At 56.1% G+C, this 26,783-nt stretch overlaps 1 protein-coding gene and 1 long non-coding RNA gene across 6 annotated transcripts in view; one reads left to right on the top strand and one right to left on the bottom strand.

The window, feature by feature from the left end:
- KIRREL3 (kirre like nephrin family adhesion molecule 3) overlaps positions 1–26,783 on the top strand; it is a 545,218-nt gene that overhangs the window by 500,313 nt on the left and 18,122 nt on the right. For all 5 annotated transcript variants that reach the window (XM_032359297.1, XM_032359300.1, XM_032359298.1 and 2 more), the window contains exons 6-11: positions 378–535; positions 9,760–9,910; positions 15,734–15,839; positions 21,036–21,184; positions 22,475–22,602; positions 23,608–23,734. In XM_032359297.1, coding sequence (XP_032215188.1) covers positions 378–535; positions 9,760–9,910; positions 15,734–15,839; positions 21,036–21,184; positions 22,475–22,602; positions 23,608–23,734 — 819 coding nt within the window. The remainder of the gene's footprint in view (positions 1–377; positions 536–9,759; positions 9,911–15,733; positions 15,840–21,035; positions 21,185–22,474; positions 22,603–23,607; positions 23,735–26,783) is intronic.
- LOC116599455 lies at positions 12,770–16,781 on the bottom strand. Its single transcript, XR_004289384.1, has 3 exons — positions 16,561–16,781; positions 16,221–16,370; positions 12,770–13,736 (listed from the first exon to the last, which is right to left on the bottom strand). It is a non-coding gene; the product is annotated as an uncharacterized LOC116599455 (long non-coding RNA).

The raw sequence follows: 26,783 nt of genomic DNA, 5'->3' as shown, positions 1-26,783 counted from the left end.
AAAAAGAGAGAGAGAAGTTAAAAAGAAAGAAAGTACAAATATTATCTGGGCAGCGGAGCTTTGCCTCCCAATCTGATCTGTGAAACGGAGCTAATGATGCCGGCCCTGTCCCCTCACGGCTCATCGCGAGTGGCGGATCAGATGATGGCAGGAACATCGGCTGCAAATAAACATGCCGTGCATATGTCAGGGATTATTGCTGTTGTTGTATTATTGTTATAATACAAGGGGATTATACATTTTATTAAAGTATGATAATTATTGTTTGTCATCGGCTCCATAAAATCCATCCAGCCCACCCTGCCAGCCCTGCCGAAGGCGAGCAGCGCCCTCAGTCTGACCTCTCTACCCCTCTCTCCTCCCCTCCACCCCTGCAGTGCCACCTGATGACCCGGTCATCCTGGGGGGGCCTGTGATCAGTCTGCGGGCGGGGGACCCCCTCAACCTCACCTGCCATGCAGACAACGCCAAGCCTGCGGCCTCCATCATCTGGTTGAGGAAAGGAGAGGTCATCAATGGGGCCACCTACTCCAAGGTGAGGCCTTGGGGCAAGGGGAGGAGCGGGGCGGGGGGGGGGGGGGGAGCCGCACCGGGAGAGGCCCCTTTCCCCAACTCTGCACCTCTTGCACTGTGTATGTGCTTTTTGTCTCCCATTCTTCCTTACCTCTCGTTGTCTTTTTCTCTCTCGCTCTATGTCAGTTTTTCCCTCTCATCCTCTGTTTCTATTTATCTGACCTTTTCTGTCTCCTGACTGTGCAACTCTGTCCTCCTCTCTTTTTTCCTGGGGTAATTGCTGGGCTCGGTCAGGACCCTAAGAATAGAATAAGGTCGGAGGAGGAGGCTCACGGACAGAAGTGGCCAGGGCCTAGGGTTGCTAGATAAAATACAGGACACCCAGTTAAATTTGAATTTCAGTATAAGTATATCCCAAATGGGGCATAATTATACGCCATACTTGGACTAAAAAGTTACTCACTGTATATCTGAAATTCAGATTTAACTGAGTGTCCTGTATTTTTATTTGCGAAATCTGGCCAACTTTCTAGGGCTGTGAGGTAAGGCTTTTTAGGTTCTTGCCTGTCCAAGATGCCCGACTGAGGAAATCCAGCCCATAATCCCTTACGATCCCTTGCACCTGCTGTACCTATCTGCAGGGGTGTCTTTCTGTAATTCACACAAGGTACCATGAGCCGGAAATGCCGTGAACTTGGCCCTGTATACTTGGGTCTTTATTTTTTATATTTTATGATGCTTTGACATCCCAAAGCCTTCCCAATGAGGAGGGACTGCCACTCCCAGGCTTAGCTAATTTCCTAGAGACGGGAAACCAAGCGCAGAGCACACGCCTTTGATATGCAAATATCCCAGCATCCAAACCCTCACCACCTCCTTTTAACCAGCTGGGAGTCCGAGGTGCTGGCCTCCTCCAACTCTGAATCCTTAGGGCCTGGATAACTGGAGATCAGTCCTACAGCCAAGAGCTTCTGGAAATGATTCAAACCACCCAATCCCAAAACCTTTGTCCATTCCTTCCCACAAGAACCCCAACAAAGGCGGGCACCACATTTTCCCCTTGCTCCCCTTGCTGCCGGACCACCCCTGAGGCATCCCCGTGACCCTATGTGGAGCAGGGCTCCCCCTCCTCTTGGGGGCTGTAACAAATGACCTTCAATCTGGCACTCATCCCCTGATCTGCTGGCTTTCTCCTACCTGAATAAAAATAAGATCCCAGGTACAGGTTAAAGCCTCCCCCAACCAAACTCCACTCAAGGAAATTGTAAACAGAATCCCAGACCGCGTTTGTATATCATAGAGCCTTTAAAGATGAACAGGATGGTGGAGGATGGCTGGTCCAGCTCCCTTGATCTACAGATAGAAAAGCAAGGCCTGAAAGAGAAATGACTGCCCTTCTCAGTTGGTGAGTGGCCTGAACCACAGTCTCGCGGCACCCAGGGCTGCGTTCCTTCCTGTGTTCTCTCAGTACAGCCTTAGACAGAGGGACAGCTGCTGCCAGGTTGTGTCCGCCCCCAGGGCCAACCAGCGTGCCCAGGCTCTGAAACTGGAGGTCCAGGCCTCCAGAACCCCAGCTCGCCGCTTCCTGTGGCTCTCCTGGGCTTCAGAAAGTGGGGAGATGCATGACCCGTTCCCCACTCCTACCCCACCGTTCCTTTTCCTGGGTCTTGAAAAAATAAGCAAGGCTTTCATCACCAGTAGGGGCTATGAGGCCAAAATGACGCTTCTCTGAGGGTGTGTCTTTCCTGTCCAAACCTGACTCCCTGCCAAGGAGTCTGCCCCAGGGCTGCTGACAAGGCCCCACCCCGCTCTGGGCCCCCACCCAGATCCTGGTGCCAGAACCCAGGACAAATGCCTTCCCTCCCGCACAAGTCCACCCAGGGGGAAGCTGCCAGTTGAGAAATAAATCTCTCACTCCTGTCCTGGGCTGGAGCCGCCCCTGTTATGGCTGAGGGAATAGATCATCCAGACAAGGATGAAAAGGAAGGCAAGGGGTATTCCTTCCCATCTGGGCATCTGTCCAGTCCCTTCCTGAAGTTGGGTCAGCCTGCGGCCCCTGCCAAGATTTCTGTCCTGCAGAGGACACACCCCATGCAGGGAAGAAAAAGGTCGGAGTCATCCTGCTGCGCCCGTCCAGGGGTCACCTTGCCCCAGCGCATTGCATCACCCATGTGGCGAAGGGCCCTGGAAGAGCCTGGCAGGGTGCTACAGCAGGCCAGAGCAAGAGGCCACGCTCGCCCTCTGCACCCCCGTCCCAGCCCAGTTCACACTCCTGCAGACCGATGACCACAAGGACAGCACCGGGCAGCAGGGGCCGGGGTTCCAGACCCTGCTCTGTGAATTTCAGGAGAGTCATTCCTTGAGCCTCAGTTTCCTCTCCGGTAAAATAAAGGGATAAAATAAAGGGGTTGGATCAGACACTCCGTAGGAGTAGGGCTTAGGCTTCCATAACAAAATACTACAGACCCATGGCTTAAACAACAGATATCTATCTCTCCCAGCTCCAGAAGCTGGAAGGCCAAGATCAAGGTGCCAGAAAGGAGGGTTGCTAGTGAGCTCTCTCTTCCTGGCAGAGGCACCTTCTCTCTGTGTCCCCATGTGGCCTTTCTTCTGTGTGTGCAGAGAGACAGATCTCTGGTGTCTCCCCCTCTACTTACAAGGACGCTTAAGCACCCTTATGACCTCATTTAACCTTAATTACCTCCTTAAAGGTCCTTTATCTATATACGGTCACACTGGGGTCTGGGCTTTACCATGTGAATTCAGGGGGCACACAATTCCGTCCAGAGCAGGTCCTTGCCAGCTCTGACAAGCAATAAACCTACGACACGTGGAACCAGCTCTAGGGGCCACCACCCTCTGCCTCCCCCTCCTTCTCCCAGGACTGCAAGGACCAGTCACAGAGGCACTTCTGATGACCCAAAGGCATAGCAGCCCCAGAGGTGTGAGCTGCTGAAACAGAGAGAAACAGAGAGAGGGTGTTAAGAGATCACTCAAATGTGCAAACTGTCAAGCCGTGCCCAGGGACCCCAGAACACATTGCCTGGGGCAGCCCTGCTGGCTCTGAGGTCAGAAGCCCTCAGTATTTGTCACCCAGTGCTGGTTAAGCCCATGGCCCCGGAGCTGGGCAGCCTCACTTCAAAACCAGGCTCCACCCCCTTCCAGCTCTGCCATGGTCAGCAAGAAAGCTACCTAACTTTGCAGTGCCTCAGTGTTCGCATCTGTATAGTGGGAGCAAGAACAGTGCCTGCCGCAAAGGATGGCTGGAAGGCTGGGACAAGAAGAATGCCTTGCTGGCGGGCTCTCTGCCTGGCCCTCACTTGATCCTCTCAGGCTCCAGGGTGCGCCTTGCTCTCCCCTTTCCTAGATGGGAATGTCCATATGACTGTAGGGCTCCATCACCTATTATGGTAACTTAGTCTCTCTGCCTCAGTTTCCCAAGCTGCAAAACAGGGTGCTATTAGCCACAGACACCCATCAGGGCTGCTATGAACTTAAGGTGAGTGATGTACAGAAAGCACCTGGTGGAGAGTCAGAGCACCGGCCAGTTGTGTTAGACCTACCTCTCAGACCTCCATCCCAGATCTGCCTCCCCAGGAGTCATCCACTAACCCTGGTTTCAGGGAACCTTCTTTCTGCCATCCAGCATGTGGCCAGCAGGGGAAGGGTGAGCCAGCAGGACGGAGGACAGCATCACTGAGGATGGCCAGGCCCCTTGCCCTGGGAGGAGAATCAGAAAAAGGAAGCCACCCTCTGCCCCCTCGACCCCTGCCCCAGCCCAGGCTGTGGCACCTCTCCTTGAACTTGCTGCCACCAACACTTTGGTGGCCGGAGTGCCTGGGGGAGTGCCTGGGACTCCTGGCAGGTGTCTAGCTGCAGAAGCCTGGGAGCTGGTAGCAAGGCCTCTCTCCAAGTCCCCTCTTCCTGGACGCCCAGCCTCAGGCTGCCTTCCCGGGCTAGACACCAGAATGGCAATCACGTGGCATTCAGCTGGAAAGCCAGCAGCTACACAGACCAGGAGAGACAGGACAGGTTAAGGAAGAGCGGGGAAGAAAGAATGGCCTGAGCCCAGAGAGAAATCTTCCCGAGCCAGCTTCCTGCTCTGTCTCCTACTTCCCCAACAGCTGATGGGCGGCAGATGAGGCCCTGACCCTGATTTGGGGGATGGGGGAGCAGGTAGGAAAGTTGCATAGTCTTAGGACTGCCTGCTCGCCTGCTCACTACAACGGATCGCCCCCCCGCCCCATGCCAGTCACGTATATATCTACTAAGCCCCTCGCTCTCCAGGCCTCCAGCTTCAGGCTGCTGCCTACTCAAGGGGCCCTCCACCCCCCCACCACCAGGACATGGAGCCTCACGAGGGCCCGGTGCTAAGAGGAACTCTGGAACAATTCCTCTTAAGGCCTTCACTGGGGTCCAGCTCCCTCCAGGAGCCCCTCTGACTCTGTATTCCCTCCAACCAGTCACCCCAGCAGCACCCGCATCGGCTTCTCTTAGGGGCCCAGAGTCTCCACCCAGCACGGCAGCCCCCACCCTCTTGACCTTCTTTGTGAAGGGTATCCACCCTCACCCAGGGCACAGGACTTGGGGCCCCAGGGATACAGGGTCTGCAGCCAATTACATTGTGGTTCTCCACCTTCTCCCTCATTGGAGCCACAGGACAAGAGCCCCTAACGGATCCCCCAGGCAGCTATAAAAAGAGGAAGCGAAGAGATTAAAAAAAAAAAAAATTTTTTTTTAAAAAGGACACAGCAGGTGGGGGAGGTGAATGGAGGGAGAAGAGGGAAGCCTTGTTGCCAGGCAATCAGGCCTCACTCCAGGGCTTTCCAGGCTGTTTGCATATCAATTGGTTTCCCAGAATTAGCACCAGGGTTGGGGCACCCACCCCCACTCACCCACACCCCCTCATTCCCTCCAACCTCCACACAGCACGCCCCGCTCCACCCCGTCACCTGTGTTTCCCACACAGCCATCTCTAGGCTGCCCGCCTCTCCGTGGAGCCTCTGGGCTCTCCACTGCCCTCTGAGGCCCGGGAGGCCTTGGGAAGAGCCGAGCGGCCTCTGCTGCCCACACTGGACCAGTGCACGCAGAATGCACTCTGTGCCCCCAGCCCGCCCCCCAACGCCCCCCACCCCCCACCCTCCCACCCCCACCTCTTGTTGAATGCCAAGTGCCTGCCCTCGGGGATGACGCCTGGGGGCTGGGGACACAAGAAGCTGCACGGGGCACACCGGGTTTAGAGATGCCTCACACAGCCACAGGATTAGTCTCGAAAGCTCAGAAGCTGCTCATGGATGGGGGCCCATGGACACACACACACCTTTAGCGGAGGGGTAGAAAGCCCACCCACGAAGTCTGCTGCTCCCACACTCACTCCCGGGCACATGCCACTGATCCGCACCTCCAGATCCAGGTGGGCCGGGCCCTGGTAAAGCCTGAGGAGCTGCCATCTGGGTCACATGAACTGGGCTGGGGGACTCTGAGGCCAGCATTTGGCCCCACATTCCTCCCCACCCAGCTGGAGGAAGGGCTGCCTCGGGCCTTGGAGGCGGTGGCCTCAGAGACAAAGTAACTTGCCATTAATAATCCACTTACGCTCCCCGAGCTGATTTGCATGCTAATGAAGGTTTCTGGAGCCGGAGGTGCGAGGCTGGGGTTCGAGGTGTGTCCCAGGAGCCCAGGTCAGGGAAGGGAAGATGGACCAGGAGGAGCTGGGAGAGGAGGGAACGTGGAAAGCGGGCTGCGACAGGAACCTACAAATGATAGAATGTTCCCCCTGCCTGGCCTGTGGCTTCGAGGACCCAAAGTGCAAAGCCTTCATTTGTATGTGAGGGAGGGGAGAGGGGAGGGGAATGAAGGAAGAGAAAAAACAGAAAGAAAAGGAGCAAGGATAAGGAGGGACTGCTGAAGGAAGGGAAAGTAGGTTGAGAAGACAGACGGAGGCCAAGGGCAGGATGCCGCAGAGCAGACAGGCCACCAGATCAGAGGTGGGGGACGGGCAGCCTTACACCTGCGGGTGCGACTGATGTCCGATCCCTGGGAGCCGAGGCCCAGGGTGAGATGCTCAGCTTCCCAGGGGGAGCCAGCTGCTGAGGCCCTGCCTTCCCCTTGCTCTCCCCTTGCTTAATGAACACATCTCCCTTTTCTCTAATTAGGTGGAACAAACAACTTGAACCAGAATTTTTATTTCCCAGAAAAACACATGCCTGGACCCAGTAAATATGTCATTAATCATCATTCGGAGGCTCAGGAGCACCCTGGGTGTGGGGAGGAAGCGAAGCAGTCCGAGGGCCTAATTAGGAGCCCGGGCCTCCCTGCACCCCTCCCGCCAGCACCGGGGCAGCCCGCCTCCCTCCCACCAGGCCGGGAGCAGATCAATGGGAAAGGTGCCCAGCAGAGTCAAACTTAATGTAAATGTTCTTGTTAGCACAGTGTAAAAGTAAAGAAACGGGGATGGGGAAGAGCCATACAGGCCTTCCCCACCTCCTCCCTCCCTCCACCCTACCCCAGGTCTTATTTCCATCCAGGAAATTGTTCTTATTAGTGCTTGGCTATTTATAGACACGTGAACCAGTACTGTGATAGGGCTTGGCTTGAGGCTCAACCACACGCCAGCCCCATGGCTCCCATCCCCATCCACTAGCCCTGTTCTGCTGGCCTCCAGTTCAGCTCCTGGCCGTGAAGCTGAGCTGGAGACCCTCAGCCCACTGATGGCCCCCCCGCTCCAGGACCCCCGCTGCCACCCCACTTCCTGGGGAAGGAATGTGCCACAGGAGCCCACCCAGGCCCAGGTGATTCTAGAACGTGCGACAGAAATAGTCCGGACCCCTGCCTTGCTCCGTGGATCTCTCTGGCATCTCAGAATATGTCTTTATCTAAAGCAGGATGCGCTTGTTCTAGACAGAGGCTCAGGGCATGTGCTCCGAGTGCTGGAGGCCACCAGCTTTGCTGACAAGGACCACACAGAGCTGAGGACCCCGAGAGCAGGTTCCAGCAGCTTACATACTGCTGCTGTTAAGTAACAAAAATTTGACTAACTAAATTTGAAGATCTAATTGGCTTCATTAAATGATTCATGAATCAGGCTGCATCTCATCCAGCAAGTAGAAAGGTGTTCCAAGGAGGTGCACAAAAATGGAAGGTTTTTAAAGGCAGAGATGGAGAGGAGAAAAGGAAATGATGGGCAAAGAATGCCTCCTTTCAGGCAGGGTCCCCCTTAGGTAGAACCGAAGGATGACCTCCCCTGCGGACCAGGAGTTTCCAGGTTCGCTGGTTAAATGTCACATCCAGGGGGCGCTGGGGTCCGAAACTGCAGGAGGCTAGCTAGGCATTAGGTCTTGGTTTGCCGATGGGGGGCCCTTAACGCAAGTGACTCCATTTTGGCCAGCTGTCTCCTTCTTAGCACTGCTAAGTAGCTCGGTGAACTTAAAAGTCTGCTGACTCCCTCTCACTGTTCCCACCTTTAAGTGAAAATCTTACTAACCACCGTCTGGCTCGCAAGGAGCTGTGGGGGGAGGGTCACGGCCTCAGGGGTCACCGTCCTCAAATCCCAGCCCTGCCCGGCAAGTTTCTGACTCACTTTGAACTAAGTTTTCTTTTCTATTAAACAGAGCCAGTGCTCCCTTCTTTTCAGGGTCTGGTGAGAACAGTACTGGTACTATCTTAAGGGAGGTTTTGAGGAAGTAAAATCTATTCATCTATCCTCTGGCTCCGAGCAAGTGGAATGAGACCTGGTCCATCCGCCACCCTTCTCTGGAGGGAGCTCAGTAGCTTCCCAGGATCAAAGGTCTCTGAGTACTGGACTGAGTACTGACTGCTGCCCGACACAGCTCCCCAGCACCTACCTTGCTGGGTCCCCAAGCCACCAGGGAAGTAGCTGGAAAGGAGCACAGCACGGCCTCACGGCCCCCACTGGAAATGGAAGGCGGGAACCAAAAGCTTTCAGATTTGCCTTTGTTTCCTAGAGCCGCCCTCACCATGTCCCGCAACCAGTGCCTAGAACAACCGAAATGTACTGTCCCGCCTCCTGGAGGCCAGAGAGTCTGAAATCGGGGTGTCGGCAGGCTGTGCTCCCTCCAGGGAGAGTGTTCCCTTGTCATCTCCCCTCCTCCTGGCTCCTGGAGTCCCTTGGCTTGTGGCCACATCACTCCCGTCTCTGCCTGTCTTCCCACGACCTTCTTCCTTGTTCCTTTCTATGTCCTCTCCTCTCCTTCAAAGTACACCAGTCATTGGATTTGCCCTCCCGCACCCCATCCAGGATGATCTGGAGATCCTTAACTAATTACACACTACTCCGAAGACCCTATTTCCAAATCAGATGACATTGTGACGCTCCAAGAAATTAATTGGGGGGGGGGGCATTCTTCAGCCCATTATAGGACCCTCTTACTTATCTCACCCCCAACTTGCAGTGTAAGTTTGGTAAAGCTCTGCATCCCTCCTGGTCTTGTCTATTTTCTCCACTGTCACCAGGCCAGCAATGGCATCTGTCCCGCCTCCAATTGGTCGGGGATCTAATGAGGTCAGGAAGTGAAATGATTTGAAAAGTTGAAAGGGGGGACGCCTGGGTGGCTCAGTGGGTTAAAGCCTCTGCCTTTGGCTCGGGTCATGATCAGCGTCCTGGGATCGAGCCCCGCATCGGGCTTTCTGGGAGCCTGCTTCCTCCTCTCTCTCTGCCTGCCTCTCTGCCTACTTGTGGTTTCTGTCTGTCAAATAAATAAATAAAATCTTTAAAAAAAAAAAAAAAAAAGAAGAAGAAGAAGAAGAAAAAGAAAGGTTGAAAGGGTTTATAGATAAAGGAATGAAATGGTCAGTGTGCCTTGATTCTACATGCATCCCCGGCCCAGCCCTGCCCTTACCCCCATGCCCCAAGCTGCAGCCCTTCGTACCAGTGACATCACTGCCTGGGGGGAGGGGGACAGCACCTCCCCACCGGCTGCATGTGCTGCCTGCAGACCCAGAGGCCCCCCCAGACACCAGAGGACACCTGCAGCCGGATTTCCTTTGGAGTCTACAAGTCCAGGCTTTTCCCACATGGTGGAATAGTTCCTTTGTCCCTCTGCAGCCCAGGGCGCGGCCAGGCCAGGGAGCCGCCAGGAACCCCCCAGCTATCTGCGGACACTTGCACCCTTGGCTGTCTGGGGCCGAGGGCTTCTTCTTCTCCACTGAGGCTGGGTCATGTCTTCCCCTACCTGCCCAGGCCACTCCAGCCGAGTGACCTGGGGGCTTCTCTCCCTGCCCTCTCAGACCCTGCTGCGAGATGGCAAGCGTGAGAGCATCGTGAGTACCCTCTTCATCTCCCCGGGCGACGTGGAGAATGGGCAGAGCATCGTGTGCCGAGCCACCAACAAAGCCATCCCGGGAGGGAAGGAGACTTCGGTCACCATCGACATCCAGCGTGAGTACTGACTCAGCCCACGCAGGGGGCCAGGCCCGGGGTAGCACACCGCCCCCACCACCGCCCACCTCCAGCACTCCCTGCCTGGAACACAGGTTGGGGGGAAGAGCCAGGCCTGGACAAGCAGCTCACCAGAGCCAGCACCACAGCCTGCAAGGTGTCTGAAGACAGCAAATGGGTCCGACAGCTCCCCAGACTGGCCCAGGTTGCGTTTGTGGGCGCCCCGAGGGCTTGTCCTTCTTATTGTCACACGAAGTCACGACATCAGATGAGAATCTTTGGCCGATGACTTGTTCAGGCCACATTTCCAAACTGTTTCAGGCAGAACTTTCCACATCAATAAATATAAGGCAGGCCCCTAGCTCTGCTTTACCACGGGGAGCCCACACACTCCCTTGGCGAGAAAGCCAGGGCAGAGGGCCTAGGGGCAGCAGGGAGCTCAGGGCTCCCTCCACAGCAACCCATGCCCTACAGAGGGTAGGTACATGGGGTCCCCTCTTACGGAAGGGTTCAAGGAGAGAAGAAGCAGAGTAGTCTTTCAGTCAACCCGCACTTTCCAGGGACCATTTCATCTTTACAACCACCACTGGAGTAGGTTGCCGGTGGTCCCTCTGTGGGAAGCAGGCACCCCAAGGTCAGCCAGTCTGCCCAAAGCCACAGACCGTCAGATGTAGAGAGCTCGGCTTTCCGCAGCCCACACCGTAACCCCTCTTCTACACTGCACACAGCAGGTCCTCAGCAGGTGTTGGTTCTCACAGTCAATGTCAGTAGTCACCAGGCATTCAATCCCCACCAGCCCCCTATTCCAAAAGCCACCTAAACAGATTCCCAACGCTTTCCTATAGTCTCCCTCAAGTGCCTGTCGGCCCCAGAGAACAACAACAAGTGCTCAGAAAGGTGGTCCCACAACCTTACTCCCAGCACCGGACTAGCTTGGGTCTGAGTACCAGCACTCAGAAGTGGACTTTTCTTGCCTTAAATGCCCTTCCCACAATGCACGATACCACCGTGTGCTGGGGGCTGATGTGGCAGCAGGCTGGACCTGAAGGCTGGCATTCATTTCCTCCTTACTACTTTATTCATTCTACATCAAAAACCCCCCGCCTACCAGCCCCGCTCACATGAGGCTTCTGGGTTCTGTGCTCCGCGTGGCTCTGTGGGGCTCCGGGGCTGCGTCCTGGTGTTCCCAGGGCCCGTCTTGGGAGCCAGCGAGCGGCCGTCCCCAGTCTCTCTAGAACCCCGGCAGCTGCTGCCTAGATTCCAGAAACCGTTTCCAACAGAAACCGTTGTAACCCTGAGACAGGCTTGCTCCACACACCCAGACCCAGCCGCCGAGTCCTTGGAGAAGATTTATCTTTTCTTTACCATCTTCATGGGCTAGTAACCCCCACTCCATCACACCCACCAGCTGGAGGCTTCTTTTTCTGTTCCTCATTTACTGAGAGCCAAGAACAGTGGGGCCCTTGCCAGACCTGGGACCAGGGTGATGGGAGGGAGACGCTCACTCTGACAGCCTCCCTGCCTGGCTGTCCACACCCGCCTACTTCTTCCGAGCACCAGCTGTGGGCCCAGCTCTGGACAGGAAGCAAGATGCTCTGGGGATCGAGTGGTCCAGCATCCCAAAAGGCTCCCCGACCCATGGGCAGTGAGGGCCGAAGTTTGTCACACACTTTATTCCAGGAATGCCAGTTCCTTGTCCTTGGACCACACGATGTCCCCAGTTTCCTCTTGCCCTTAGACGGACCGCGATCAGAGCTCTCTCCAGACACGAGCCCAGTCGGGGAGGAATAAGGATGGGGGACATGAGACATCCAAGCCTCCCACTGCTAGGCTGCCGGTTGGACCCCCCACAGATCCCCAATCTGGTCAGGAGGCCCACACCAGCTATGGAATCCCACACAAAAGGAGCCAGCTGGCAGCTCCCCATGCCAGCAGCCTGGGCCCCGGCGGGGTGTGGGGGGGCACCCAGCAGCAGCCAAGCTCCCCTCCAGGCTGGGAGAAGCCCTCCTGTCACCAAGAACGCCACCATCCTAACCACACCCCACCAGCTATTCAAAGGCACCCCCCTAATGCGCTCTAGGGGGATGATCCATTCACCAGGGCACACGGCTGACAGTCTCCATCAGAGGAGGACACCAGCCTGGCCCAGTCTCCACGTCCTGGCTGGCTCTCTTTCCAAGGACGCCTCTGCCACACAAAGCAGGAGGCATCGGACATGAAACCCCAGAGAGGCTGCAGCTCCGGGGCCCCGATCCCTAGGTCAGCCCCATCGGAGGCTAGACAGGGAAATGGTCAAGGTCACAGCATTCCTCCTGCTTGAAATTCCGGTTCTGCCTCTTACTGAATGATGCTGGCCTCACGGTAACCACCGTGCCTCAGTTCTCCCATCTGTGCAAATGACAACGGCCGTCATACAATGGCTGTGAGGATTCAGTGAAATCGTTCGGGGATGCTTCAGCGTTTGTGCCCGGCTCAGGCTCAGCTCGCTGCACCTGTCCCTTGTCCCTCCCAGGCACAGCTCCCCTCTCAGCCTGAAGGGGGGAGAGGTCTCCCGCCCCTTGCCGCCTCTCCTGAAGGTGTTCCCTTCTGCCTGCCTAGCAAAAGCACACGCTCTCTCTACCACCTTCCCTCTGCCTCCTTCCTCCTCCATTTACCCACTTGTTCATTCAGTAAGCGTCCCGCTGTTTACTGTGGACACCACGGGCCGGATCAGAGCTGCCTTTGCAAACCTGCTTATTTTCTCAGTCAACCAAGAAGCATCCAAACTCAGCAAAAGCACATTTGTTGTTTGTTTCCCTTGGTCTTTATATGTTACCCAACGGAAGACAAAGCCCCCAGATTGAGTAATGGGAGAGAAAGCTGAACACCCCAAAGTCCCACTACATCTGGACGCTGCATCCAGCTGCCAAGTCGCAAATGAACGTGCCATAAAATCACTGAGTCATGGAGTTTCTCCCTTTCCCGCCCCCCCGCGCTGTACTGCTTCCCAGAACACACACTCGCGCACACACACGCACACGCAGGTTGCTGATGGAAACACTAACAGACTCTCAGCTCTAACATCTGTTCAATATGATCTCAGTTCCACCGGCGACATCAAAGCCGCCCTCCTGCAAGCGATGCAGCCGACATCACAAGTGGGATTAAAATCGTGTCTAATAGTTGGATATGACATAAACTATTTATACCTCTGGAGCCTGGCAGGCTCCTGAAAATTCATATCCGGCGCATCCAGAGCAGAGGGGTGGACAGAGGGACACAGGGACCTCAGGGTTCGGGGGAGAGGTGCAGATGATGCTGGTGCACCAGCCTCCTGGGGACCCATTCTCTTGGGGCCCTTCAAGAAAGCTGGGGTACTAAGGATTTAGCCCAGGTAAAGAAGCTGCCAGAGAAGGGCACGCACGGGATAAAGTCAGAATGGCGGGTGGCAGGAAGGGACCCTAACAGGTGTATACTCCATCACCCTGCTCCCCAAGACTCCTCCCTCTATAAAAGACACCCAGGTGGGGAGGGTCCTCCTGGGGCTACCCCCCCAAGTTCTGTGCCAGGTAGATTCTACGTTCTGTCCAACTGGTGCCATGACTTCCTCCAACAGGAGTTGCACTGAGGGACTCTGTTCTGCCTCTCAGTACTGAATTTCACAATGCGAGGCCGTGAGCCAGCCGTGCATTTGGCTCTAGATGGCCATCACCAAATTCCTCTGCCTTAGGACAAGTTTCTCCAACATGCAGCGAGATGCACACTCCTCCGTGGATCTCCACATCTCTAGGGTTGGGGCTATCGGAGCCGGAGGGGGCCCTCGGATGCCCAGTTGAGGCAGCTCACCCTGCAGAGAAAGAGAGCAGGGACCGCTGATGGTACCCGCCCTGGAAGCTGGGGGCCCTCAGCTTGGGGTTGGGGGGACGGGGGCAGCCAATGGGCAGCAGCTAGGGAGAAGCTACAAGGTTCTGGGGGTCTTAGCTCTCCACGGGGTGGGAAGAGAGCTCTCATGGCTGGTCTTTGCCACCTGCCTCCCTCCTTGAATTACGCTTTAAAAACAAAGATAGAGATCATTGAAATCCCTGTCACCTCCCTTGAAATTCTCCATGAAATTCTCCACGGCTGCTGTAACAGGAGCTCCCAGGACCGTGGTCTGCATCCGGATCTCATGCAGGGAGATCGGGGTCCCCAGAATAGTCCGCCACCCTGCTCAGGAACCAGAGTTCTCTCCCCCATGTCTTTCAAGTTCCCTGCAGATACAGGTGCAACCTTGTGGGCCACCTCCCTGGCCCCCGCCGCTGGACCCGGGCACTGTGCAAGGAAGCAAGACCCGGCTTGAGCACCAGCAGGACAAAGAGGGCCTGAGTGGTCCAGGGATCCCAACTCCAGGGTGGGCTGGCCTCCGTTCATAGCCGGAGGCCTGTGCGTCAGACTCTAGGGTCTCGGAAGCCCACCTGTGGTTTCAAACAGACGCTCAGGCTGGAGCAGCTGGAGTCCTGCTCCCCTTGTGGGGCCCTTCACAGGTGCCCAAGAGGGGTCAGCATGTTTCTCCGTGGTCTCTGAGAAACTGGCTTCTTCTGCTGCTGAAAATGGGCTAGATGGAACCCCTAAGAAGTCCACTACCCTCCCTCAGCTTGCCGTGATCTCGGGTGAGAGCTGCCGAAGATGTGGCCTGGGACCCTGCCTGAGTGGCAGGGACCACGCTGCCTCCTTACTCAGCTCAGTCTTGTACGCCAGCCGGCCCTATACACCGTACTGAGGACGAAGAGCAGGTGCTGGTCTCGTTTCCATCTTCCTACCTCTCTGCATCTCTCTCCTGCCTTGGTTCTCCAGTCCTCGATACTGGGTGGTCTCTCTCCCCAGCGCCCCGTCTCACGTTCTGTCTCTGTCTGCTTGGCCTCCTCCAGTCTTTTTGCTTTCAGTCTGAAATCTCCGTCTGATTCTCTGTTTCTGTGCGTATGTCCATCTCTCTGTGTGTCTCTCTCCAGCTCCCGGCTCTCTGCTTCTCTCTTTTTCTTATTCCTCTGCATTTCCCAATCTCTCTCTGTCTCTGTCCATGTCTCTCTCCCTGTCTCTCTCTGTAAAGGTGTCGTCTGCCTGCCTCCCTCCCTTCTGTCTGTCTGTCTGTTTGCAGTTCCCCCTCCTTCCCCACACCTCTCCGTCCTGTCTCCTCTCTCCCTCTCCTTTCCCTCCCCCTTGCCTCTCTTCCTGTCTCCTCCACCTCCCACCGTGTTGCACTTCGGAGCCTGCCTTCTCATCATGTTGCAGGAGAAAGACTTGCCCAGCCTTGGGAGCTGAGGGCTGGGTGACACCAGTCAGGGCCCAGCAGAGATGCTCAGGCTGATGAAAGGGTGTAAATGCCACTTTCAAGTTAACAGACGCACCAGAACCTTTACACAAACAGATATGAAACAGACATTTCAAAGACCAAAAAAAAGTGTATTTAAATGGGGCTTAGTGTCCATGCTCCCCTTGTGCCCCCTGCACCCTCTTCTGCCACCTCTCTTGTCTGAAGTGTTTTGTTCTCTCTAAAGGCTGGAAGAAGGGCAGCGTGTGTCTGGGGACCCAGGAAGCCACGCCTCCTGTCTGGTTGTTCATTTAAACACTAGGCCTTGAATCCACATGGGGATCCCTGACCCCCCACCAGGGCAGCTGAAGCAGGGAGTAGGGGAGCCCCCGGCTGAGACCCCCAACTTTTGGGGGACGACCAGGATGGTGGCTGCTCTCAGGGCCCCTCCTAGTAGAATCTCTGGCCTTAACCTTCCCTGTCACCCAGGGGATCTCCTTGCCCCAAAACCATGGGCACAGCACCCCAGTTTGCAAAGGAATCTCTTCTCTCTGCAGACCCCCCGCTCGTCAACCTGTCGGTGGAACCACAGCCAGTGCTGGAGGACAACGTGGTCACGTTCCACTGCTCCGCAAAGGCCAACCCGGCTGTCACCCAGTACAGGTAAGAATCCTGCTGATTCTTACAGGGCACCGCCTGGCCCCTGGACCCCTCCACACTTGTGCCCATCACACAGGCTGTCATTCGTGGCCTTGAGTGTGCAGCGCACAGGCTGGGTCACTGGGAGAGCCCAGGATCCTTCTCCCTTCCCCAAACACCCATCCATCCATCCCTGGCCAGGTAGAAGTTCCCTTTCCTTCATGTACATGCAAACACCCCTCCACCGGAAGCAGTGGGCATAACCCCTTCTGTTTGGAGAGCTCTATTATCTTTCTTTCTGAAAAAAGGCAGAGAGGCTCCAGATGAGGAATAAAGGTAAAACAACCAGGAGATGCAGTAAGATCAGAACCTAGATCCATGCCATGGGCCCACCAAACTGCTCACCTGTGCAGGGTAAGATTTCGGAGACAGAAGGCCCTGTCCAGCAGGCACCTCGGATCATGTCCATCTGTGGCCCCCATGCATCCCTGCTCACAACACTGATAAAAGCACCACGGTGTTTTACACGCTTGTCTTTCCCTGTTGATGGAGCTCCTTGAAGGCAAGAACTGCAATTTAGCAACTTAGGGCCCACAGCATGGGGCAGAGCATGGGACGGGCCGCGGAAACCTAATAATGCATGCTGGCTCCCCGGGGCACCTCCCTGCCTGGGCACCCCTGCAGAACGGGATTTCAAAAGACGCAGTGCCCTCGGAGATGCTCAAAGGCAGACAAGGACACTCACCTCCTTTAGATTCCCTGGGGAACTCGCCATGGCCCTAACTCGGAGCTGTCTTTCCCCGCCAGCCCAGACTTGATGGTGGAGCCCAGAGCATCATCTCCGCCATCGAGATGGGTTATTAAGCTGCAGCGGCCGGTGCCAGGGATGCTAATGGCCCCAGACTAGATCATCAACTGGCCAGTGGGAGTGGAGGACAGGGACAACAAGAGGCAGCGCAGCCCAGAGGGCTCAGTGAGAGGAAATGGGCCAAAGAGACAGCCAGAGAGATTCGGGTTGGACGCAAGGAGGAGCTCCCCGCAGTGCAGATAATTGAACGACACCAGGACCCTGGAACCAAAACCCAGGAAAGGCATGGAGTCTTTCTCCTTGAGGACATTTTAAAATAGGATGAAAAGCCATCTGTCATGTCCCGTGTGACCATTCTCTGGGCCCAAGGCCGGGCAAAGTGCGTTGCAGAAACATGGCCCTGGGGCCCTATGGGTCTGGGGGGCGGGGTGGTTTCGCTGGGATCTGGCATCTGTCTGGAAGTGACTGAAGATGCAGAACAGACAGCCTGAGAGAGGCCCTTTCTTAGGGCTTTCTCAGTCCCTAAACGCTAGGTCTCACGTGCCCAGAGACCTCAAATGCCCATTTCCCTGGGCAGCCCCGGACTCCCACAGGTGCCCTCGCAGCTCTCCCAGGAATGCCTGTGGGACCCCAGAGACCAGAACGTACAACTTCCATGGCTCTTCACTGCCAGGCTCCGGGTCACCTGAGGACCCAGTTATGGGCAACGGGCAGGGCCATGATCGGGGACCCAGCACTGTCCCCCACCCCTCCCCTGCCTTATGACCAGGACAGTGTGAGCCAACACCCCAGCAGCCAGGCTGCCCGCCTGCCTCTTAGAGTCACCCCCCTCTAAAAGCAGAGCACCAGTGATAAATAATGAAGTTCATATCTCCTTCTGGAGGGATCATCATAAAGAAATGTGACAGTAGGGGCACCTGGGTGGCTCAGGTCTTTATCCTGGAGTCCTGGGATAGAGCCCCACATCAGGATCCCTGCTCAGCGGGGAGTCTGCTGCTTCCTCTCCCTTTCCCTCTCCCGTTCCCACTGACTCATGCTCACTCCCTAGCTCTCTCTTTCTCTCAAATAAATAAAACGGAATCTTAAAAAAAAAAAAAGAAAGAAAGAAAGAAATGTGACATTACATTTAAGAACTAATGAATGTAGGTGAAGGGAATGTGACAATTAATTGGCCTATTCTTGCCATGTTTCTGTCATTTCAAAGTGGGGTTTTGTGTTGTTGTTGTTGTTGTTGTTGTTTGTTTTTTTTAACTAAAAAGTTAATAGGGGCACCTGGGTGGCTCAGTGGGTTAAAGCCTCTGCCTTCGACTCAGGTCATGATCCCAGGGTCCTGGGATCGAGCCCAGCATCGGGCTCCCTGCTCAGCAGAGAGTCTGCTTCCCCCTCTCTCTCTGCCTGACTCTTTGCCTACTTGTGATCTCTCTCTCTCTGTGTCAAATAAATAAATAAAATCTTTGAAAAAATAATAAAAATAAACTAAAAATTTAATAAATAAACAAGCATAGAGCTTGCAGGTTTCCCTCTGCCTTCACCCTACCCTAGGCCCCCAGGATCCCGGGTCAGCCCCTGGTTACAGAGGGGCCGCCAATCACAGAGGTGTCCGAAGGGGCAGGCGTTCCCGCACAGGCTCACTCTTGGGGCATGTCACCTGCCCTCACGGCCCTCTGATTAGAAAAGGGCCTGAAAACAGATCAGTGTGGACCACATTCCCTTCAGGACCCCAGAGACTTTTTGGAGAAGGCCTTCTGGCCACTAGGAAAATTTGGGAGAGCGGAGAGAGAGGAGGGCCCCCCGTGCCTACCCACACCGGCCCAGCCCCTTGAGGGAGGGCTCAGCCCGCAGGCAGATGGTGGTTCTGGACGCCGTGTTGGCCTCCGAGAAGAAAAGCCTTAAACAAATCTCCTCACATAAGTACATTGATTTTTCCCAACTGACTTTGACAAGATTGCAGGGATCTGTGTTTCTTTTCTTGCACGTTCATCCTGATTGCTTCTTCCCGTGCTGCTCCAAGGCTGTGATCTCAGAAATCAGAGCTATGCCTCCTCCATCCCAGCACCTGGGAAGGGGACATGGGTGGGTGTGGGAGCAGGGGCGACGGACTCAGCTCTCACTTCAGCTGCCCCCCAGACCCAGGAGCCAAGAGGCGGGCAGACCGGGTCCTGGCACACCAGGAAATGCGTCTCCCCACCTGCTTCTCAGGACTGTCCTCTGAGGCTCTTCGGAACCCCCCATGTCCCCCTGTGGGTCCCAGGGCAGGGACCACCGCCCAGTGTGAAACTCAGGACTAGGTAAGGATAGCCTGTCAGCTGTGACAGCCAGGCCTCCTGATTCTGTGATATAAATAATTAATCCTCTTACGTTTGCTCCGGCCAAATTAGACATTGATTGGGAAAAGCTTAATCTGACTCCTTTTCAGAGAGGCTGGGGGTGGTGGGGTGGGAGCAAGAGTGGAGGTGGGGGCGGGGGAGGGGGGAGGGTCCAACAGGAAGGAGGAGGAGGTGGCAGATAAGCCAAAGGAGAGGGAGGAGAGGGAAGGACTGAGAGACCTGGTCGTGTTCTTGGGTCACCCTGGACCCTGTGGCCAGCTGCTGGAAGAGGTGGTTTGAGCTTCTGGAAGGGATCCCTATAAAGGGTTTTATTGGTGTGGGAGAGGAACATAAAGAAAGGGAGGAAAAAGAGAGACTGAGCAGGATTCAGGGAGTCAGTACTTCGGGGACTCGGGATGCCCCCAAAACACTTTGGTTTGGGTTACTAGAGGGCCCAGCCCCCCGCAAGCGGCTCCTGCTTGTGACCCTGGGAGAGGAGAGCCTTGGAATTTCTCCTGTTCGGCCTCTAAGGAAGGGACAGGCCCTGGGGGGCTAAGGGTAGCCGCTGCACAAGGGCCCAGGCTGGAACAGCACAGCCCTGCTTGTCCCCCAACTGTCCGGCTGGGCTCCAGTCCTGTGGGAGCTCCAGCAGTTCTGAGCTCCTCGGGGCTGAAGGGGTGAAACTCATACCGCCCAGTGACTTTCACCCTGAAGGGCCCCATCTTCTCCAAGAACTCCTCCAATGACAGATGAGGACAGCCCATCAGAACCAGCCCTCCTGGGCCCTAACCTCCCTTCCCCGAGCCAGGGGCAGGCCCAGGAGAGCAGGTGGCACTCACCCTGCCTTCTGCAGCCCCCCTCAGCCTCCCACTGCCTGCCCCCATGCTTCATTCAGCGGGGCGGAGGGAGCAGAGTTTGGACGCAGGTCCCCAACCATGTCTGGGACTGAATTCTCTGCCTCAGGCAGGGGTTGTGCCTGACTGTTAAGTCTGGTCATTAAATTAAAGTTAGAAATTGAAATGATTCATGAATAACTCATAATGGTTTGTTGGGAAGCTCCTTAAGCTCTCAGGGAGCTCTGGTTTGCTCTGTTGTTAAACTATAATTGTTATTATTAATCATGTTCTTAATAATTATGTGATATTAACTCACGATCGTAACCACACGACGCCAGCCTGGGCACTCCACGTGATGCCAAGACATGGCCATCTCTCGGGGCGGGCTGGGAGGGAAGGCAGGAGACGGTCCTCTGAGGCACAAGCTCTGGATCCAGGACAGAGAGAAAGGGGAGGTGAAGGCCAGGGCCGCAGAGAAGCTGTAGTTACAGGGATTTGTGGTCATGGGGTAATAATAAGATAAACACCCCGAAATAGGCTTGAAGAGGAGGAGCCCGGTTGGAAGTTCCGTGATTTCAAAAGCAAGTGTTGTCCACAACGGGGTTAAGCCAGGGGAAGCTATGAACTCTCTCCCCGGGGGATCTGTAGGGAAAGGCCCCAGCTTCACACGTGGCCAGAGCCATCCCTAGGAGGGAAGAGGGGGCACTCGGAAGGGACCCACCCTGGGGACAGGAGTCAGGACAGGAGAGCTTCGAGAGCTGGAGGAGGGGCCCTCGGAACCCCTGGCTAACACCCGTCGCACAGCTGTCCACCTTGTCTGGAAATCAAGTCCGTCAAGTCCGTCTGTGTGATGCGCTCATGCCGCTAGTCCTGACCTCCTTCTTTTTCAGCAAGGATCCCAGTGGACAGGGACTGACAGTGGCTTATTCCTGTCCTAGCCAGTCAGATGGGTCAAGCTACTGATTAGTCCACTTCCCCATCTCCAAAATAACCTGCTTGTCACCCGCAGACCAAAGCCCACCACCTCCAACACCGACTCTTCCCCAGCCCCAGAAGCTGCCCCTCTGCAGAGATTCCTGCCCGCCCTCTCCCCGCCCCTGCACTGAGGCAGGGGTGGGGGGGCATGAGGGGGTGCGGGGGCTGGTTAGCCCTGTGCCACCCCCATGCCAGGTCCCACTTTCCAGCTCCTGGAGAGACATCCCCACTCCCCGGGTGGGAGGAACACCCTTGCCATCGGAGGTTCACAGCGGCTCCCGGGCCTGTGTTGCAGGTGGGCCAAGCGGGGCCAGATCATTAAGGAAGCATCTGGAGAAGTATATCGGACCGCCGTGGACTACACGTACTTCTCAGAGCCTGTCTCCTGCGAGGTGACCAACGCCCTGGGCAGCACCAACATCAGCCGCACCGTGGATGTCTACTGTGAGTGCAGCCGCCGGGGCGGGGTGGGGCATCCCCAGGGGAGCCGCCCCCCTGGGGTGTCTCTGCTGGGACATGAGCTCACAGTGCTGCCCACTTTTGGTGGGTTGTTTCCGGCTTCCCTCCACCCTCGACCCTCATAGTAACCCAGGAGGCAGGGGTTATTATTCCCATTCCTCAGATGAAGGGACGTAGGCCCAAGGTCACTCGGCAAGTAAGTGGCAGAAGGGGAACCAAGTCAGGCTCCAGAGAACCCCTTGCCGACAGCAGGCCCCGCCGCCTCCCTTTGGGGACCCGGGTACGCCTCCCTTCTGGGGCCTGGTGGGGAGCCCAGGGGAGCCAGCCCAGCATTGACCCATGGGTTGGATGTTTTCACGGCGATAAGCATGAGCTCCTCTACTGGATTTACAGTTTGAAAAGTACTTCTACAAACTTTCTTATATCTGACCCCTCCCCTTACCCCCAGGGGCCTCAACAGAATCAGTGATCACCATCTTGCCCTTATTCCCTTTCCAAGGGACTAATCCGGGTCTCTGGACCCTGGTTTTCACAGTCTTCGGCTCCTGGAAAGCAGCCAAGCAGTGCTCTGCACGCCGTCCCATCACCGCGCCTGCAGTTCCACCACCGCACCACTCTGGGGACCAAGGTTTGGTCCCCAGGAGGCTCTGGTTCCAGGTGGTGTGCAGGGGGTAGGCGGAGAGAAGCTTCCGCTAACACTCACCCACACTTAGCAGGAGCCTGGGGGCAGGCCCAGCTACTTCATGGGGGTTGGAAAAAGGCTGGAAAGGGCTAGAACGGAGCATGACCTGCGGGCTCCAAGGGTGTGGAGAACACGGGGAGAGGCATGGTGTCCTCCAGGCCTTGTCTCAGAACCCGTGGGAGGACCCTGGACGGGCTCCAGGAGCTGGGCTCCCGGCGCACAGAGTAACTGGAATCCAGATCCCCAAGCTGAAGCTCGGAGGAGGTAGACAAGGACCTAAAGGCAGACACAGAAAGCTGCCACCACCCAGGATTTCTGGAGCAGGAGGGAGTCCCTTCTGCCTGAGGGCTGGGGTGGGAGCTTCTTGGAAGCAGGACAAAGGACGGGAGATGGGGGCAAATCCCAGCAGAAATGGGAATGGGGCCAGAGCACTCTTTCCTAGGGCTGTTGCTGCCAGCAGGTGGACCTGCGGAAAGCCAAGCTGGGAAACTGGGGGTCTCTCTTCCTTACTTCCCGGACTCTCTCTCTCAGACCCCTCTCCCAGAGCTCCCAGCCCACCAAGAGCTCTGTCTCCCCCCTTCCTCCCTTCACAGTTGGGCCCAGGATGACCACAGAGCCCCAATCCCTGCTCGTGGATCTGGGCTCCGATGCCGTCTTCAGCTGTGCCTGGACAGGCAACCCCTCCCTGACCATCGTCTGGATGAAGCGGGGCTCGGGCGTGGTAAGTCCTCAGCTCAGACCCCACGGGCCTTGGACCACCGGAACTGCCTCGGCCGCCCTCACTCTTTGACTGGAGGCACTAACCTCCAGTGTAAGCTGAAGGGAGAAGGAGCCCAGAAAGAAGAGAGGGAACCCCAGATACTCACAGGTACCCCCTGAGTACTAAACACACCCAACCACTACGGTTTCACCCTACCATCAAACTTAGAGGAGAAGCAGGTAGTCACAGATGTGCGGGGAGTAAAAAGTCTCTAGAAAGCCTTTTCCACTTTGCCCAAATAGTTAGTTATCCTTTACCTTTTGAGCTAGGTTTCACAGTCTTCCTGTGTTCCTATTTTAAGATAAATGTGTTTTTTAGGGTATATAAGGTTATCAGACACCCCTCCCCTCAGGAGGACCAGCGAGAGCTTTGGGAGGGAAGTCAAGGGAGAGGCGGACAGAAACTGGTCTCTGTGTGGCCTGCTATGGGCCACACACTGCTCTGTCCTGTGAGCAGGATTGCCTTGTCGTAGAAATAAAGAAAGAACATCAGAGCAGATAAGTAACTGCCCCAGGCCACGTAGGTGGTCATCACGGCCCAAGCCAGGATTCGAACTCAGAGCCAGCTAAGGCCAAAGTCCTTGGATCACCCCTAAACTCTATCCCAAAAGGATACTGAAAATGACTCTGAAAAAACAGGTCCAGGCACCCGCAAACAAGATCGCTGGGGGCAGCATGGTTCAGGTTGGTGGGCAGCCCTGTCTGCGAGACAAAGCCTTCGGGCCCCAGCCAGGGGTGTACCCTCCCCTCTCCCCTTGTTCCTGGCCCTTAGGGCTTCGAGCTGGTGTGTGGCTGTGACTCTCCCCTGGCCAGCTCACAGGACACACAGCCTCCCACCCCACCCCCGCACCTTCTTGCCATGCTGAAGACTGGGTCACTTACAGCAGGCCCGCCTTGCAGCCCTTCTGGCTCTGGGCGACAGAGCCCGGCTCTGCTTTCTGTGTCTGACCCTCCACAATTCTCCCAGGTGCTGAGCAATGAAAAGACCCTGACCCTCAAAACCGTCCGCCAGGAGGATGCTGGGAAGTATGTGTGCCGAGCCGTGGTGCCCCGGGTTGGGGCTGGGGAGCGAGAGGTGACCCTGACAGTCAATGGTAAGACCCCCCGACTCATGCTAAGTGGGGTGAGAGGGAGCAGAGAGGGGCCCAAGGCATCTTGGTCCCAGGCACTGCCTCAGAGGGACTGTCGCTGGTTCTGGATCCATAGCACTTCTGCCCACCTCTTCGAGTCCATGTCAAAGCCCAGCCCTGAGGTGAGGAAGGACCTGGCTAGTTGGGTCCCCTTCCTCCTTCTTTGGTGCTTGGAAGTGCTTAAAAGTGGTAGCTGATTAATTTTATCCTGGCCAAGAGGAAGGCGTCTGAGGATCACTCCACAGCCGACTCAGATAACGCATCTACCCTCTGACCTTGACCTAGGCCTTGGTGGGAATTTAAGGGAGCATCTCTGCAAGTCCGAGTTGGCCCCTTCCCATTGCGTGACCGCTGCTCAGAGAGACCTGTCACAATTTCCACAAGACCAAGCATTCAGGGGGTCCTCCTGAGGGCAGATTCTTATCACACACCATAAAACCATTACAGCAGGAGAGGGTTTTCTGACAGCCCCAGAACACAGACGACTGCAAGATGACACATTTAGGGGACAGAGTGTCAGACCGGCCTGGATGATGCCCTGTAGAAGGTCCCAGAGAAGCTGGGTCCGACCCGGGAAGGCTGCAGCACCTCGATGGAAATCTGGCGTCGCGTCCATGGTATGGGCTCCCGCTGGGGTGGGCAACCAAAGCTGCAGGTTGGAAAGAGCGAGAAAAGCTAATGCCAAGCCCCTGCACTGTTTCCAAACTTCCTCCCTCCACTGGGTTTTTGGATTCCCTTTGTGAGCCCCCTGGTCCCACAGAGTCTGCCTCAGGTCAAAGCCTGGAAGCTCTGAGCTGCAGCGGGACCCGAGCCCCAGACCGACCTTTGCAGGACCCCTGGGTCCTGGCCCCAGATCAAGGTGCTAGGGAGGGGCTAAGCCGTGTTCTAGAAATCAGCCCTCCTGGCTTCATCTCCGCCCAAGCTGTCCACAGGCAGCCTCGCCCATTCTCCCCCTTTGCTAGAAAACTAAAACCAGCTTGGTTCTTCCTCAGCCATCCCCCTCCGGACGCCCCATGAGCCAGCATCCTCCACCCCTCACTGCTCTCTCTGCTTTCTTTTCCCCTCCTTCTCCCCCAGAGTCCTGGCAACCCCTGAGGAAGGGCGAATCTACTCAGAGCCCGGGGGCACTCACAGGCCACCTGTCCTGGGCAGAACCCTGACTCAGGAGTCTTCCTGCCTCCCCCGTGTCCCCAGGATGCCACCAATAAATTGGCACTGCAGGGCTAAAAATAACAGCATCCAATCGCGCCTCCGTATATCCATGGCAACGCAGGCTGCAGCCTTTTCCTGCTGCTCCGGTGTCTGACACGGGGCTCAGGCACCGGGACCCGTGAAAGCTGTGGCCTCCCCCGACGCCCGCTCTGGGTGCTGGCCCATGACTCTGCCCAGCTCCCATCTGCTGGCCCCAGGACCAGACCAGCGGGCTGGGGACCCTGCAGGGTCCCCAGGCCTGAAGCTTTTAAAGGAACATCCCCATTTCTGGGGAAAACAAAACGGACAAAGGAGGGACTGACATTTCATTGTCACTTTAGATGTTCCAGCATTTCCCAGCAGGGATTCAAAGTGGTTTCTTGAGGAGGTTATGCACGCACACCTCAGGGAGTACATTACTTGGAAGGGACACCCCAGCCTGGCTCTGGCGGCTACGCAGGGTTTGATCTGAATGCCCCCCCCCCCAGGGATTGTGTTTATATCCCCTCCCCGCCTCCAATCTTTCCAGCACAGGGTCCCCTAGATTGCCAGGAAGAGAAACACCCAAGAGATCGGAGTGAGGCAAGGAAGCTGTTCATTTGTTCCTGCTGAATCAGGGTCATCTCACCCTGATGCAGGGGGATGAATTAAGTGGCCCTGGGTCAGGGAGGGAAGAGCCAACGTGGGAGAGGAAAGAGCTAGAGAACAGGTAGAGGGATGGCGAAGCCCTTTGGAAAAGGGCCTCGGCTGGGCTGAAGGGAGCAGACATTATGAGAGTATCCAAAGTGAGATGGGGTTCTTCTCACAGCACACCACAGCTGGTGGGCGACTGCTGCATTGCCTTCTGGGGAGTAAACTGGCTTGGGTCTTACCTGGTTTGACTCAAACCAGGGATCTGCAGGGAGGGGGAGATAAACACCCTTCCACCACTTTGACTGCCCATCCCCACCTGTACTCTGATTTCTTTTTTCTTCTAAGAAGCCCTTAAAACTTATGCATTTGCCTGATGGCTTTTAGAATGCCCGAGAACCACCGCGCCCCCCTGCCCCCCGCCCCCAGAGAATTCCTAGTTCCTGAGAAGTGAAGGGGAAAACGTTTTATGGTATCATCACTTTTAGTCGGCAGCAAAGCCAAGTGCCATCCAAGTTCTTCAAATATCAAACCCTCCTGCCTTTTGGCCAAAGGCTTCTTGGAACACAAATATGTAAGAGAGACACTCGGCTCAGCCCAGGCTCGGAGCCACCCTGGGGTGGAAGCCCCTCCCAGAAGGGTCCCCCCCCACCCCGGGTTCCCCCACCCCCACCCCCGCGTCTGCCGCACCCAGCTCCAGGCTGTTAAGTGTCCTAAACTCCATAGCAGTCACCTGAGTGTCTTCCAGAACCTCGCCCCCTCCCTTGGCTGAGAGCTACTCATAGAAATGCAAATCTGTTTTAATTAAGGTGGCTAATAAACAGCAATTATGTTTGCAGCGGTTTTTGTTTTGTTCCCAGCATAATTTTGCTTGTCCTCCAGATCCCTTGTTTGAGCTCTTTCTCCTCCGTTTTCTGCCACCTAAGACCCAGCCTTTTCCCTGAGGGATTGGGAAGGAGGCAGGAAGTTCTCCATCCCCTACACCCCTGGCTCCAGCCGCCTCAGCCCCCGCCAGGAGGTTAGCTGAGCAAACGGCGGACTTCGCCCCTTGTCCCTCCCACTTTCCGGGCCAGGTGGGCCCTGCTTGGGGAAGACTTGGGTGGGATAAAAGGCAGAACTGGACAGGAGGCGCTCTCTGAGACTGCAGGGGCACTCTCTAGGCTGTGGGATGAGGTAGGTAAGACAGGGACTC

This window comes from Mustela erminea, chromosome 9, assembly GCF_009829155.1.
Source record: "Mustela erminea isolate mMusErm1 chromosome 9, mMusErm1.Pri, whole genome shotgun sequence".
Classification (NCBI taxonomy): Eukaryota; Metazoa; Chordata; class Mammalia; order Carnivora; family Mustelidae; genus Mustela; species Mustela erminea.
Note: the sequence above shows the minus strand (reverse complement) of the source record. Positions and strands in the feature narration are given on the sequence as shown.